The sequence below is a fragment of the Saccostrea cucullata genome, unplaced genomic scaffold (genome assembly GCF_032062105.1).
Source record: "Saccostrea cucullata isolate Sc308-1 unplaced genomic scaffold, CSIRO_AGI_Scuc_v1 ctg11439, whole genome shotgun sequence".
Lineage (NCBI taxonomy): Eukaryota > Metazoa > Mollusca > Bivalvia > Ostreida > Ostreidae > Saccostrea > Saccostrea cuccullata.
Genome location: NW_026930856.1, coordinates 22988 through 38989, shown reverse-complemented (window position 1 = coordinate 38989; position 16002 = coordinate 22988). Strand labels below are relative to the sequence as shown.

Sequence of the window (16002 nt, the reverse complement as noted above, 5' to 3'; positions counted from 1 at the left end):
AATTCAGAGAATTCGTGTCCCCCGCTTAGGGAAAAAGTCGGCTCCCCCTGACTGAATTTGTAGAATTATTAAATGTATACATGTTTATTACATACTTAGTAATAAATACAGGTTTTTTTGCATATGCGATATGGCTGACGTCACAATAGCCGTATCATCCCTGTAGGGCTGATACGGCTATTGTGACGTCAATATCACCCCTTAGTAAATTAAACCACAAAAACAGTAGTTGTGATCATACACTATTTTTCATGCAGGGGCGTAGTATCCGGGGGGCCAGGGGGGGCCTGCCCCCCCCCCCCACTTTTTTTCCCAACCTTACTTACACTATAGGAAATGTTAATTGAAAACCTGGTTGCCCCCCCCCCCCACTTTTAGAAATGTACCGAAAATGTAGTATAAGAATTGGTACTAAAAGTAGTTGACACTGAGAAAAAGTTTACCTAGTTTTATTGCAGAAGTCTATAAGCTTAAGTCCTCGATTGTTTCTCACAATTTAGTTTCAGTTGGTCCTTATTGTCTATAACCAGTAAACACCCAGATATGAAACAGATGTGGAAGATTCTGTGGTGCCTTTTATTTCCAGTTCACAGGAATATATCGAATAGACATATGAATGGAAGTAACCATATGTTAATTAAATGTGGCCGAATTACTATAAACTTGAAACTAATCTGAAATCATAAACTTAAACAGACTTTTAATCAACACGTCTTTGTAAGATTATAAATGTGAGCGCTATGGCCAATGGACCTCTTGCTATTTTAAAGCAGTGAACACTTACGTACAAAGTAAATCTACAAACATCGTCGGATACCCACGGGTGAGGTGATCTCGTCTTTTACTCGTGATGCGTTAAAGACAAGAACACCCTTGGGTATCCGATGATGATCTACAAATGTTGCATTCACAAGTTAATTTGAAAAAAACCTTTCCATTATCTATTTTTTGGGGGGAGATAAACTTCAGAATACATATCTACAGTAAGAAAATTACAACAATATTCATATAGCCGTTCTAAAATGCTATCAGGGGCGGGAGTAACTAAAATGATAAAGTTCTATCGTTTAGAAAGTCTCATTTTAAAGTTTGGTGGCAAGTGCGTTATTCCCAATGATCCCTCCAGAGAAGGTAAACACTCCGGATCCTCTGGTTTTACTTCAAACTTCTGTAGAAATCTGGTGAAGAAGAGGAAAAGCTCCATTTTTGCAAGCGATTCTCCCAAACATATCCTGCGTCCTGTAGAAGAAAATGAAGGATATATTTCATTATGTATATAAGCCTTATCTTCAAAGTAAATGTTCAGACATTTTCCCCCAAAATAATTAACGTGTAAATTTTTTTCACTTTATTGTAAAACCTATACTGTACCTATTGAAAATGGTATCAGCTTATTTTTCTGTTCTCCTTGACATTTTCCGCTGTCGTCTAAAAACCTCTCTGGTTTAAACTTTGAAGGCTCAGGGAAATTTTCAGGGTCCGACAAAACAGAATCAATAACACAAAAGACAAAGACTCCTTTGGGAAAGAGATGTCCATCGTACACGAAATCCTCACTTGCAGCATGTGGTACATTCAAGGGAACTATGTCTGCCAGGCGCTGAATTTCCAAAATGAACGCCTCTACCCTGGGTAGTTTGTTTCTGTGTTCCATCTTAGGCTGACCTTGACCGATGACGTCATCGATGTCCTTCTGGAGAATTTTCTGCCATTGTGGATAATGGATCAAGTACAGAAGCGCCCATCTAAGTGTTGTAGAAGTAGTCTCAGTACCAGCACCAAAGAAATCTCTTACACTGACGACAAGCTGTTCATCTGTCAAGTGAAAGTCAATGTTTGAAAATGATATTATTTCTTAGTATATATAACAAACTGTGTTATAGACGTGCTTAGATGATTTTTAACACTTCTTGTGAGTTGTGACAACACCTCTCTTTGGGTATCAACATGTGTGACCTCTTGATCTTTATCTTGTAGTTTGACATACTTTTGCAAAACATATAACCGTTTACTTTAACTTTTGCCATAACTTTTGAACTGTAACCAAGAGTTTGATCAACTTTTAAAAACTCTTATATTGGCCGTAATTTTTGAGAAGTGAGTACTAAGGATTTCTTATTACAAAGATTTATTGATTTGTGACAAGACCCTCCTTTAAATACCAACATTTCTGATCTTTTGACCTTGGAGCTTGACCTACTTTTGACAAACCTTAAACTTGGCCGAAACTTTTGAACAGTTGGTGCTAGGATTTTTATATTTCATAACTGCTTCTTTTGACAAGGCCTTCCCTGGGTACCGTTAATTTTGACCCTTTGACTTCGGAGTCAATTTAACGTTGGACAAAACTTTTGAACAGTTAGTGCTGGGGATTTTATATTTCACAGGTATATTCCTTGTGGCAAGACCTTCTTTTGAATACCAACTATTTTAATCTTTTCACTTTGACCTTGGAGTCTGACCTATTGCTAAAATATATTTTTGAACAGTTGCTCCTAGAGGGTTTTTTTTACCTCCCATGTGTTTGTGTGACAAATCCTTCCCATGAGTATAATTGATTTTGACTCTGACCTGTATTTGAAAAACATTAACCTTGGCCTTAACTTTTGAACAGCTAGTGCTTTGAATTTCATATTTCACAGGTAAATTCATTGAGACAAGTCCTTTCTTCCGGAAACAGCATTTTTGATATCTTTGAATTTAACTTGCATTTGAGAATTTGAGAAACTTTAAACTTTACCATATTCATCTTGCTCATGAAACAATTTAAATGCCTATGACATGAAGTCCAGTATTTCTATGAATATTGATTTTTCTTTACTTACCAGACATTGAAAAATTATAAATCGTCCTAGAATTAAGGTATCCTCCATATCAATACCTATGCATATATATTCCATAATGTTAATTTAGGGAGACAGGGAGACTCTTTTTTAAAATTACCTGTGAATGTCGAGTTTATCTCATTTCCTTTTTGACTTTGTTCCAGTAGGAAAGCATCGACGAAATCGTTGATGTTGTTCTCATCAAAATTTTTCCTGTGCTCTTCTATCATTTCAGTGACAAACGCAATCATAGCAGCTATGTCCTTCATTATCTTGTGTTAGTGTTATTAATTTGAAAATGGCGTACCCAAGGGAAAAGAAATCCGATTGAAGAAGCATTGGCAGTAGAAAACAGTTCATTGAGTAAGTAAATCAAGCGCTTGAATTTCTCATCTTCATAATTAAATCTTTTACCGAATAAAAGTGAACAAATGACGTTTGAGACTGTGGTGTTCAGCATACTTTGAATGTCAAATGCCTCTTGTCCATATTTTTCTAGTTCATCCATTAAGCAGTCTACTTCTTCTATGATCTGGCTTTCCAGGCAACGTTTCCCGAATCCGAACTTTCGCATTGTAGTCAGTGCAAACGTTCTCTGTTCTTTCCATAAAGGACCTGATGACCAAACCAATCCTACAAAAAAAAAATTACAAAGACGGTGACCATATTCTATTTTATCCTGATTATCCTGTTTAAAATATATAATAGTGTTTGTTTTCTATGGTAACTTGCTTACTTTGGTCAGATTTGCACATTATATGCTGCAAACAAACCTTTTCCTTTTGCAATAGCCACAGATGGAAGAACTTTTGGTCGCTCTGAAAACACGTCGCCATGCTTTGCCAGAAGTTCCCTTATATGATGATATCCATGGACAATTATCATAGGTTTGTAGAATATCATCAATGAGTAAATGTCTCCATAGATCTTCCTTAATTTTCTGTGAGCTTTCGGGGGCGTCGGATGGTTTAAAGAGTCCTACATTACCGATGAATGGATAGCTTGTCGGACCTGGTGGAATACCTCTGGGTCGTTTGGAAAGTCCACAAATCAAACAGACCAACACAACAAGAATGGCCACAGTAATCCAGGCGCGGATCCAGGATTTGGAGTTAGGGGGGGGCGCCAAAATTAGGCAAGGGGTCTGGGGGCCGCCTTGAGGCCCCCAGTGGGTCCAGGGCAAAGCCCTGGTGGTGGCCCAGGGGGCGAAGCCCCCCGAAGCTCCTGGATTCTAGAGATTTTGAAGGGTTAAAATGAGGTCTACCAAAGCCCTGGTGGGGGCCCAGGGGGCGAAGCCCCCGGAAGCTCCTGGATTCTAGAGATTTTGAAGGGTGAAAATGAGGTCTACCAAGTAGACATATTTGATTTACGCTAACTTTGACAATTTTAGGGGGGGCGCGCGCCGGGTGCGCCCCCCCTTAAATCCGCCACTGTAATCCACATGATGCGTGAAGACTTAATTTTAGGAAAAATACGTTTATTTACGATTTCGATGAATGTACCTTTATAATCACTTCACACCTTTTATAAGGGAAATGTTTGCATTATCTTGACCTTAAATCTGTAATATTTGCAAACAATGCCCGATCTTGCTACATGGGTCATTTAAATCAACGTTTCAGTTTATCACTTGGCTTGCACTTTTCTACTGGGATAAACACAATGATAAATTCCATTAACTTAACATTGCAATATTTGCAAACGACCACGATCCTGTTTTCTGCGTCATTTAAACTGTAAAATGGCGTTCCAGTTTTTCACTCAGCTTGCAGTTAAACAGATGATAGAAAGCACACGCCTGGATTTTGTTTATTTCTTTAATGGCTGGCCTAAGGGCATTATCTGGACGAGTCGCGACAGCATGTTGTCATAAACTGTTCTTTGTCACTGAATACGGAGAATAATTAACAATGATTCCGAATATTTGCAAAAACGATGCCATTCGTCATTTAAATGAACGTTCTAGTTTCTCACTCTCACCGTATACAACCGGTAACGCGGGGGAGTCGCTAAAAAGTATGGGGGAGTCGTTTTCAACGTATGGGGGAGTAGATTTTCACCGCTTCGGAGTCAGAGGAGATGTGGGTCACGTATTTTTTCGGTATATATAAGATGTATTTACAAAAAAGAAATATTCCACGGAAGATGGCAATAGTTAAGCTTTATCGTGGTGATATGTCCGGCTATCATACACGTCTAGTTTTCTCGAACACTTCGAAACCATTTGACAGTTTTCATATTTATGTTGATCGGGTAGTAAAAACATACATGATTTGCACAATCTACGGCTTACATAGGGATTCTCACTTTTAAAACAGCGAGAGAAAACGTTTGTCTTTTAAATGCAACAACTTAAACTTGACTAGACTTTATAAAAATTAATAATTCAGACAGTTTCTCTTCAGACAGTAACGGTTCCGTAGGGGGGAGTCGTTTATGGGAAAGCACATCGCCGGGGGAGTCGCAAAATAAAGTCAAATGCATATACTTGGTGTTGTTTTCATCTCTTTTTATACTGCCAATACTGTTTTATTTACTCGTAGATATCTATAAATCTAAGTTTGGTTATTTAATTTATAATCTGAAGTCACGAAAAGAGATTTTTCTGTGGCTTTATCAGTTCCAGAAAACAATCAGCAATTTAGATTTTACATGAACAATTGCATTATATATCATCGAAGCACATGTGCTTGGGGACAGGACCCTCCCCCTGAGTATGTAATGTTCGTAAATGTATATCACAAAAATTCAATTCACGAATTCACGAACCCTCACTTCCAGTAAGCCTCTCCATTAAAAAAAGAACAACCCGATTAATAATTTTAAACATTTCTTATTAATATCAAACATTTTTTTATTATTATTGTCGCAGAATACTTAAATTATAGTAATTATTATTTGCTAATGTGTTAATATAATTTGGTTGTCAAACTGTTGTAACCTCCTTTCACCACCCACCCCCCCCCCTTTTTTTGTTGCTTGTCAACACTTTTTAGGTGAGTTGTCTGTTATTTTTGTTTGTTATACTTTTAAAAATTGTTACATAAATTTACACTTAAAAAAGAACATTTCTACTGTTTTCATAAGTCAAATAGTCAAATAAATAGCTGTTTGACCGTAGAGCGAGATGTTGGACCTTTCGATGAGATATTGCACCGTTTACGTCAAAGTGTGGGCGGGTTCAGCTGTCAGAACTTTACGGAATTGACAGTTTTTCAATGCAGTGAGGGTTAACAAGAATTTCATCATGATAATATCATAATAAACAGTAAAATGTATAACAAAAAACTAATTTTATCGAATGTGTTCTCTAGATCTGGCAAAACGTGTTCTGTCGACCCGTTGAACAAAACTAATTGCCTTCGGTCTAATCGTCTCGTACAAACCAGTTGCGGATCCAGAGGGGGGGGGGTTACGGGGGTTGCAACCCCCCCATTTGGATTTGCAAAAAAGAAAGAGAAATAAGAAAGTTCCAACTTTTTTGTTGTGTTTTACTATAGAAAATATAAGGTGAAAGGCTAATTATACCCCACGCAACTAGTTGCGGGAGGTATAATGTTTTTGACTGGTCCGTCAGTCAGTCAGTCAGTCAGTCCGTCAGTCAGTCCTCTTTTTTTGTCAGCGCAACTCCTCATAAACCGCTGCACAGAATTTCGTCAAACTTTGCAGGTATTTAGGACACAATGTGTAGATGTGCATATTACCAGGAAATTCCGATTCCTTTATTTTTTCCGGGAATTTCCACACTTTTTAACTTAGGCATTTGGCCATACCTTGAATATAGAGATGAACAGTTTGTCAGCGCAACTCCTCATAAACTGCTGCACAGAATTTCGTCAAACTTTGCAGATATTTAGGACACAATATGTAGATGTGCATATTACCAGGAAATTCCGATTCCTTTATTTTTCCGGGAATTTAAACACTTTTCAACTTAGACTTTTTTGCCATATTTTGAATATAGAGATGAACAGTTTGTTACCACCACTCCTCTTAAACTGTTGTACATAGTTTCGTCAACCTATGCTGATATTTAGGACATACTGTAAACCAACTTTTATTCGCGTGCGAGAAATTTTCGCGAAGTTCGCGAGAGCCTCGTCATCGCGAATATTTCTCGCCGCGAACCGGTCCTTATAGTATATTTTTCTATTAAAAACAGATGCAAAAAGGCTTGATCGCGAAAATTAATCGTCGCGAACTAGTTTATCCCTGGTAAATCGCGAAATAAAGTCGTCGCGAATAAAAGTTGGTTTACAGTATTCCATTATTTTATCCCAAAGAGTTTTGCCTATTATTCAAGAAAATTTCTCACCCCCCCCCCCCACTTCAAATTATTGTGTGGATTTGTATATTGTCAAGAAATTTTGATCCCATAATTTATCTAGAAACTTTATTCCACATTTAAATGTCCTCATATGCAAGACATTTTGATGTGAAGATTTTTTGCAATTATTGCCCTTTTTGATCTATACTATGTATTTAAAGTGCACTGTGCCTTTCATTAAATGTGTTTCACCGTCAAGTTATGCGGGAGCGTGGGGTATGTGAGCTAGCTCACCTTTTCTTTCATTTTGTAATACATAAAGAAATACGGTTGTAAAAACAAAATAAAACCCCATCCCTTTACAAAACAGGATTTTCAGGTTCGGAGATTTATTTTCCTTTCTTTTTCAAAAACTTTCTGGTAATGTATACAAGGACTTTTTCCCAGATTGATCAACGTCCCACTTTCAAAAACCATACTCCACCCTGTATCGATATTCTATTGAGTTATTTAACTATATGTATGTGTACAACGTACGTTTTAACTGTTTTTGCCTTCAACCCCCCTTTTGAAAAATACTTCAAGCCCCCCTTTGAAAAATTTCTGGATCCGCGCCTGCAAACAGTTTGGTTCTTGGGTCCGACAAAACGCATGTTGCCCTCGAACCCTGTGTATGAATGTATGTTTTTTGCCTCAGACTGATTCTGGTACAACAACCCGCCATGCTATGTGTTCATGAAACTGGTGAGGGGTAAAGGGGGTAGCATGTTCCGAGGAATTGTATATAGCTGGGGCAAGGTAAGGGAGATTATCATGATAATGAAATGTATACATTGAAGAAATATTTTCGTATTTCTTCTTTTCAAAGTTTGTGGTAAATTATTTTTACATTGACACTTCTCATTTTATTTATCATAGACAAGAATTATTTTCCAGCGCTTTAGGAAATATGCAATCCAGTCCCTTCTTCAGCATTCATTCTGTACATTTACCTATGTGTATTAACCTCAGATTATCCAAAATATTCTCAGTTAACATACTAATTCGTTTGTGTCTGAAGATGTGTTACTATACATGATAAATAAATAATAAATTGTGAACCTAATCGTGAGAATATACCAGTTCAACCCCCTTTCCAAAGAAAACGTCAAGGAGCGTGAAGGCGCGTCAGAGATCTGCCTTTCTCTAGTTAAAAAAAATGGTTGATATTATCGAGAAATTTTTCATATTATAAATCTGGTTAATTTTTTTTTATGGAGAGGATTTCATATTGGAAGTGAGGGTTCTGAATTCGTGAATTGAATTTTGTGATATACATGTGCGAACATTACATACTCAGGGGGAGGGTCCTGTCCCCAAGCACATGTGCTTCGATGATATATAATGAAATTGTTCATGTAAAATCTAAATTGCTGATTGTTTTCTGGAACTGATAAAGCCACAGAAAAAATCCCTTTTCGTGACTTCAGATTATAAATTAAATAACCAAACTTAGATTTATAGATATCTACGAGTAAATAAAACGGTATTGGCAGTATAAAAGAGATGAAAACAACACCAAGTATATGCATTTGACTTTATTTTACGACTCCCCCGGCGATGTGCTTTCCCATAAACGACTCCCCCCTACGGAACCGTTACTGTCTGAAGAGAAACTGTCTGAATTATTAATTTTTATAAAGTCTAGTCAAGTTTAAGTTGTTGCATTTAAAAGATAAACGTTTTCTCTCGCTGTTTTAAAAGTGAGAATCCCTATGTAAGCAGTAGATTGTGCAAATCATGTATGTTTTTACTACCCGATCAACATAAATATGAAAACTGTCAAATGGTTTCGAAGTGTTCGAGAAAACTAGACGTGTATGATAGCCGGACAAATCACCACGATAAAGCTTAACTATTGCCATCTTCCGTGGAATATTTCTTTTTTGTAAATACATCTTATATATACCGAAAAAAGACGTGACCCACATCTCCTCTGACTCCGAAGCGGTGAAAATCTACTCCCCCATACGCTGAAAACGACTCCCCCATACTTTTTAGCGACTCCCCCGCGTTACTGGTTGTATACGGTGACTCTGCTGAGCGTTGTCTTTTGCGATAAAAACAAGCATTCTGAGAGTATTGCATAAGCAATACATGTCCCCTACCGGGTTCCCCTTTTTCTTCAGGATGTCATTTTTTAATGTGCAAAAGTCATGTCCAAGGTTAAACTGAAAGATTTTCAAGTTGTAAATGCCTTTAAATCTAATAAAATAATATACATTAAGACGACAATTCAACTCATTTATCCATCGTCTTTTCCTCGCTTCATATTTTTGTCGACAATCGGAAGTTAGCGCAGTTCGAACCCGATCTTAATTAAGCGATTATGAAAAATATTCAAAATGCCATAATTCTGTCAAAAATCAATGAAGCGAAACGAAATTCAAACTTGATCTGTAACTCATTAAGATACACTCACGTACCAAAATTCAGCTCAAAATCTGCAAGCGTTTAGAAAAAAAGTGCGGAAAACCAAGTGGGAATGAAAAATATTCAAAATGCCATAACTCTGTCAAAAATCAATGAAGCGAAACGAAATTCAAACTTGATCTGTAACTCATTAAGATACACTCACGTACCAAAATTCAGCTCAATATCTGCAAGCATTTAGAAAAAAAGTGCGGAAAACCAAGTGGGACAGACTGACGGGGACAGACAGACGGACAGCTAGACAGACAGACGGACGGACGGACGGACGCAGAGGAAACCTATAGTCCCCTCCGGTTTCACCGGTAGGGGACTAATAAAGCACGCGCTTGTCTATTGGCTTACGGGCAAAACGTGGCAAAAAAGCACGTTTTCTATGTTGACTCCTATTGTACTCGAGAAAGGGTCCATTTCATAGCACGTTTCAGGCGCGGATCCAGAAATTTTTCAAAGGGGGGGTTGAAGTATTTTTCAAAAGGGGGGGTTGAAGGCGAAAACAGTTAAAACGTATATTATACACATACATATAGTTAAATAACTCAATAGAATATCGATACAGGGTTGAGTATAGTTTTTGAAAGTGGGACGTTGATCAATCTGGGAAAAAGAACTTGTATACATTACCAGAAAGTTTTTGAAAAAGAAAGGAAAATGAATCTCCGAACCTGAAAATCCTATTTTGTAAAGGGATGGGGTTTTATTTTGTTTTTACAAAAGAATTTCTTTATAAACTACAACATTAGCCTTTCACCTTACATTTTCTATAGTAAAAACACAACAACAAAATTAGAACTTTCTTATTTCTCTTTCTTTTTTGCAAATCCAAAGGGGGGGTTGCAACCCCCGTATCCCCCCCTCTGGATCCGCCACTGCGTTTAATGACATGTAATTGTAAAGGCAAATAATTAACATTGATTCCTTAGAAAAGAGTAAAGAAGCAAGGGAACGTTGCACTAATCACTGTATACAACGTGCTAATCGAAAATCTACTTGATTTGGATCACTAGATATATTTGTTTGGATCATTCGAAGTTTCTGTCTGCACATTTAGACACAAAATGTCTTTTATATACGGTTTTTTACTAATAATAAAACTACTTCAACCAATATGAGACTTCTTCTTGGTATATTTAAAGATTATTAGGTTTTTGTGTTACCCACCCTTCCTTAAACATCGATAGCACGCGTTTTTCATTTTTCGACTAATTACATGGGTTCATATTCTCTTTATTATAACTTTTTGAAAATAAGGTTAATCTTAATTTACAAATACATGCAACAGATTATTTTCAAATTACGGATTGGGGACACTTGAAATAGATATACAGAAACAAACCGAAACTGTATGAGACAATAGACTGCGTACATTTTAAGAAGTCTGTGCATGATTATTTACTTATTTTCTTCTCAACTTAATGTGTTCTGTATTTTATTACTAAGTATGTAATAAATATAATAAAACATACCCTCTTCCACATCACATCCTGTATCAGCCCTCGACCAATATCAGCCCTCGGGCCTTCGGCCCTCTGGCTGATATTGGCGTCTCGGGCTGATACAGGATGTGATATGGAAAAGGGTATGTATTATTCTCTATATACTGAAGGAAATAAAATACATGTATGTCAATATGCATATAAAGATGTGATTGCTTATTCTTCATTATGTGTATAGAAAATTTTTTATATGGAATTTTTATCACACTGTAATGATGATTTTATAACCTCATAAATTTTTCATTTCACGTGCTGAATACTATCATTTAGTAAAAAAAAAAAAAAAGGGGTCGACCAAGATTCGATCCCGGGACCTCTCACACTTGAAGCGAGAGACATAACCACTAGACGGGTACAAGTCAAAACGGCACCTGGTGAAAACGGCACTTAGGAAATATGCAAAACGGCACTTGAGAGTAGTCAAAACGGCACTTTAGAAAAGTCAAAACGGCACTTTAATTTTATTTTGAGAATTTGATATTCAATTTGTTTATACAGAAAATGGATCTTTATGTTACATTTATAGTAATAAATGTGTATATTATTATTGATAAAAATGTTTAAAAAATATTTTAGGAAAAAAATTAAACTGATTCATTTGAAAATTATTAAACTTTTGTACAGTGGTTAGATTTTTAAAATGTATTTCTATTTTAAATTATTTATATTTATTTTCTTCAAAGAGATCAAATCCCAATTATATTATTATGATCCTTTGAAATTAACAAATGTATAGTGTTGCAAATATGTATAGGGTAGGGTGGTGTAATTTCGACCACCTGGTTAATTTCGACCGGTTATAAATACCTTAATCTATTTTGTTTATGGCGTATAATTGTGTATGTAAATTTATATTATGCAGAAAGAAAACGTATTTTTACTATATTGTGTTCCAAAATAATTTTATTTCCATGAGCGTTATTAAGATCGTTTTTGGAAAATTACATCAAAGAATAGGCTTGATCATCCGAAAAATTACAGAGGAGTATATTTTTGCCACTACGGCGACCTATCATCTCAGAAAAACCTTGCATGGAAAGACAATCAATGGATATTCCTGAGATTTATCAAATATTATTTTGAAAATGAAATTTATACCCTTTTAATTTATAGTATTTAGTTTTCATAAATTAATTGCAAACCAGCTGAACAGAAATCGGCCAAAGTTATCCCTACATAAATACGGCGGGCATCAGTGGGTAACTTCGACCAATGTAAAATGAAGCAATTTACTATCTGTCACCAGAAAGAATTCATGACCGTCCGGAAAAAAATATTAGGATAAGAATTTTGTACATTAATACCTGGTAGAAAGTAGTACTACAATAGTGAAAAATCATTTGTTTTATGTACATGCGGTTTAGATGCCTATACATGTACATTATTTTGTACCATGCCCTAACCATTTGGCATATCGGCGTCATAGACATCTGGTGCACTAGATGTCTTCGAATTAGGTACATTAAGAAAATTGTCAATTTTTTGGTCAGTATTTTCACTCGATCTTTTATGCTGTACAGCAGTAAAATTTAAATTAATACTTTTTAAACTATATCAGAGCTGACACCAATTACTTCCTTTGTATTGTCTCATTGGTCGAAAATACCCCGTGTGCGGTCGAATTTACCCAACAAACGTATCTTGTAAATCGAACGCATTTATTTCATATTATGACCAAAAATGTATACAAAATCGATGTAATCTGAAAGATAAAAGGTATTTCGAAAGTAAAAGAATCCAGTAAAAGTTGTAACATAACATAATAGTAACATACTTTAACAAATCTCAAGAACAAAAAAATAATCGGTCGAAATTACACCACCCTACGCCTACTACTCTGTTTTGGGGGTTGCCAGTCACAGTTGACTAATTAGAAGCCAGTTAGAGTATGTTTACTAAGAATACACTTGTAGGAATAGGAAACAAAGACCATTTCACACCTCCCCTTCAATAATCTGTTGATCGTCAATTTGCAATCATATACAGCTACTATTGTGTATTTCTCTACAAAATGTCAAATGTATTGTACACAAGTTAGAAAAACTTAGATAATCCTCTCGCAACTGTACATAAAATATGAGTAGCCATACAACATTTAATAATATAATAATAAACATGTACATACAAGAACAAAACATTTGTTTTTTTTTTTACTGTAATTTTTTTAATACTATAAATACTAATAAAACAAACGGGGCGGGGCACTTTGAGAGGGGCGCGAGACGTCCTAGGGAGTTTTGATATAAAATTACATTACATAAGCTCAGAATCTTCTTGAAATATCGCCCGGAAATAATAGTATTTCACACAGACAGAATGTATAAATTTACGACCTTGAACTTTCACCTTTTGATCTCAAAATCAGTAGGGGTCTTCATTAGGCCACAGGGAGTTGTTATATAAAATTTCATTGCAATAGCTCAAATGGTTCTAGAGATATCGTGTGGAAACGAAAGTGTTTTTACAGACAAAATTTGCTTATTTATGACCTTGACCTTTGACCTTTTGACCTCAAAATCAATAAGGGTCTTCTTTAGTCCATAGGGAGTTGCTATGCTAAATTTCATTGCAAAGGCTCAAATGGTTCTCGAGATATCGTGTGGAAACGAAAGCGTTACAGACAGACAGAAAGACGGACGGACGGACGGACAAACCCAAATTAATATCCCCCACTTTTCAAGCAGGGGACAAAAACGCATATTTCTTAAAGTTTAAATGCATTAATGAATTAATTAAAACCAAGGAAATGTTCATGAAAAGTTTGAATAAATTCTCTGCACCGGTAAAAAAGATATTGCTAAAAATCCGGGACCGCCGGGCGTCGAGAAGACTTGATTCACCGCTTGCCGTCAGTATGTAGAGTTGTAGTTCGTATCTCTTTCAGTGTATGACGCTACACTGAAAATGAGTTCCATTACGAAAAACTTTTGAGGTTCTTTATAATTTAGTTTTACTTTGAACGAAATCTAATATTCAAAATAAGATAACTTTATCATTACATTTACTTACATTTCAAATTATGAAAATTAGATCAATTCAAGAGAAAATGACATGAACTATTTGTGGCGGATGTTTATGTATGTTTTCTGTTGAATATCATCGGAGTAAATCGGGCGACACAAAAGCCTCGCTTTCGGCTCTATAAAATCAACACAAATTACTGCGCATGTTAAATACGTGATAACCATGGGAGATTGAACATAGTTCAACTCCCAATAAGTTAAACGCATATTCGACTATAGTTTTACTAAAGCCTCCGACTGTTCGTCTAATCCCCTTAACCGTCCTAATAAAATTAATACATTTACAGTGTATTTATAATTATAATTCTCAGAGCAAACCGCATACTTTATGATTCATGGCTCTAAGCATGTGCTTGATACTTATGCAGCAAAACTTTATGACTTGTCTTTGTTTTCGAGGTATTTATACACAAGGACAGACGAGTTATCCTCCGTCCCCAGCCAGAGGTTATGTGTTTCATCAATACAGAGTGTGTTTGGTGCTGCGGGGCATAGTTGTGGTCCGAGTATAAAACCAAGAAAACGTCCATCTTTGTTCATCAAATGGATGCTGAAGAATCTACTGCAGAAACCATAAAAACCATTACACACCAGGATGTGTCCTAAAACGTCTGTGCAGATCCCACAAGGTTGAAATTCTAGTTGAGCTTGGTGTCCATCATAAGAGAATCGGTGCTTGCCTGATTTTGTCACAACTACCACTTTTTCTCCACGGGTATCGGAAGTACAAATATCACCGTTTATATTCTCTGTGATGTAGTGGGTACTTTTAAAGAGGTTTTCTCCCTTTTCATTCTTTTGTATATCTTGAAATTTTATCCCTTCTGTACTAAATCGAGTCAATTTACATACTTCCTCATCTGATTCATGACCCATGCCAACAAGTATATCTCCGTTCATTTTAGATGTGTATATTGATTGTGGCACCCAGCACATTGTGTCAATTATTTTCTTTTCAATCATATCGTTTGACAGTCTGAAGACGGCTTTCTTTTCTCTTTCTGCATACAGCAATTCTCCCTCATTAGTGACTGCATGGTAGCCATATGAACTTCTGCCGGTAGTTATTTGTTTTTGTAACTTTCCTTTTGAGTCAAACTCAATGAGATTTCCTACCCAGTCACTTGCCCAAAAATTGCCAGATTTCATTCTCGTTATATGAAATATATCCTTGAATACTGAAAGATCGATATTCCTAACCCTCAGTGTTTGCTTTGATCGTTGGAGGTTACATCTTCCTGTATCATCAGTACACATTTTTTCTGCTTTAGGAATTTTCCGAGCCTCTTCAGTTTTTTCCAATGCCATGTTAATTTTACCAAACTGTTTTTCTAGTTCTGCTATGTTGATTGTTCCTTCTTGAAATTTTGGTAAAAGTGCCTGTCTCCCCTCGGGCGTTGCCTTTCTGGAAGTTCTATTTATTTCCCAGTAAAACGTAATCAAATTGGAAGCTTTCTCGGATGACAAACCCTTGTTAAGACTATCTGACAATTCTTTAAGATAAGAAATATAATCTTCTGTCCCTTCTTCTTCTTTAACCATGTGACCAAGCACAGACTTTTCAATTCTATCAAGCATAGAATTATTTTTGTTAAAAATAGTCTCGATAGCTTTTATAATCTCGTCTGTTCTCTTCCTCATGGATGACCTTATTTCCTGTATCTGTTTTTTAACAGTGGTTACACTTTCCTGCTTTATCTGTAGAGTTTGCCTCATTTGTGGTAAAAACAAAATGTCTCGGATCTCGAACATTTCCTTCTTTCATTGTAAGCTATTTCTAAATCTATCATTCTGTGACCATTATGGTCTAAAGCAAAGCATTTAGGACAGAGAAAGGCTTTGCAATTAATACAGCCTAGTTCTATCATTTTGGTAGGGTGAACCTGGCAGTTTTCTTTTGGTAACTCTTTTGTTCTATCCTG

The 16002-nt window shown here is 36.1% G+C and overlaps 2 protein-coding genes across 2 annotated transcripts; both read right to left on the bottom strand.

Annotated features, from left to right (window-relative positions):
• Positions 1 to 575: 575 nt before the first annotated feature.
• LOC134230330 (cytochrome P450 2E1-like) lies at positions 576 to 3909 on the bottom strand. Its single transcript, XM_062712095.1, is given in 5 exon segments — positions 576 to 1239; positions 1372 to 1815; positions 2944 to 3103; positions 3106 to 3458; positions 3599 to 3909. Coding segments are annotated over 5 exon segments (1266 nt in total). The 5' UTR covers positions 3729 to 3909; the 3' UTR covers positions 576 to 1060.
• A 10546-nt stretch (positions 3910 to 14455) lies between these two features.
• LOC134230331 (uncharacterized) lies at positions 14456 to 15832 on the bottom strand. Its single transcript, XM_062712096.1, has one exon. The coding sequence runs from the start codon at positions 15830 to 15832 to the stop codon at positions 14456 to 14458; it is 1377 nt and encodes a 458-aa protein (XP_062568080.1).
• Between the last annotated feature and the right edge of the window lie 170 nt (positions 15833 to 16002).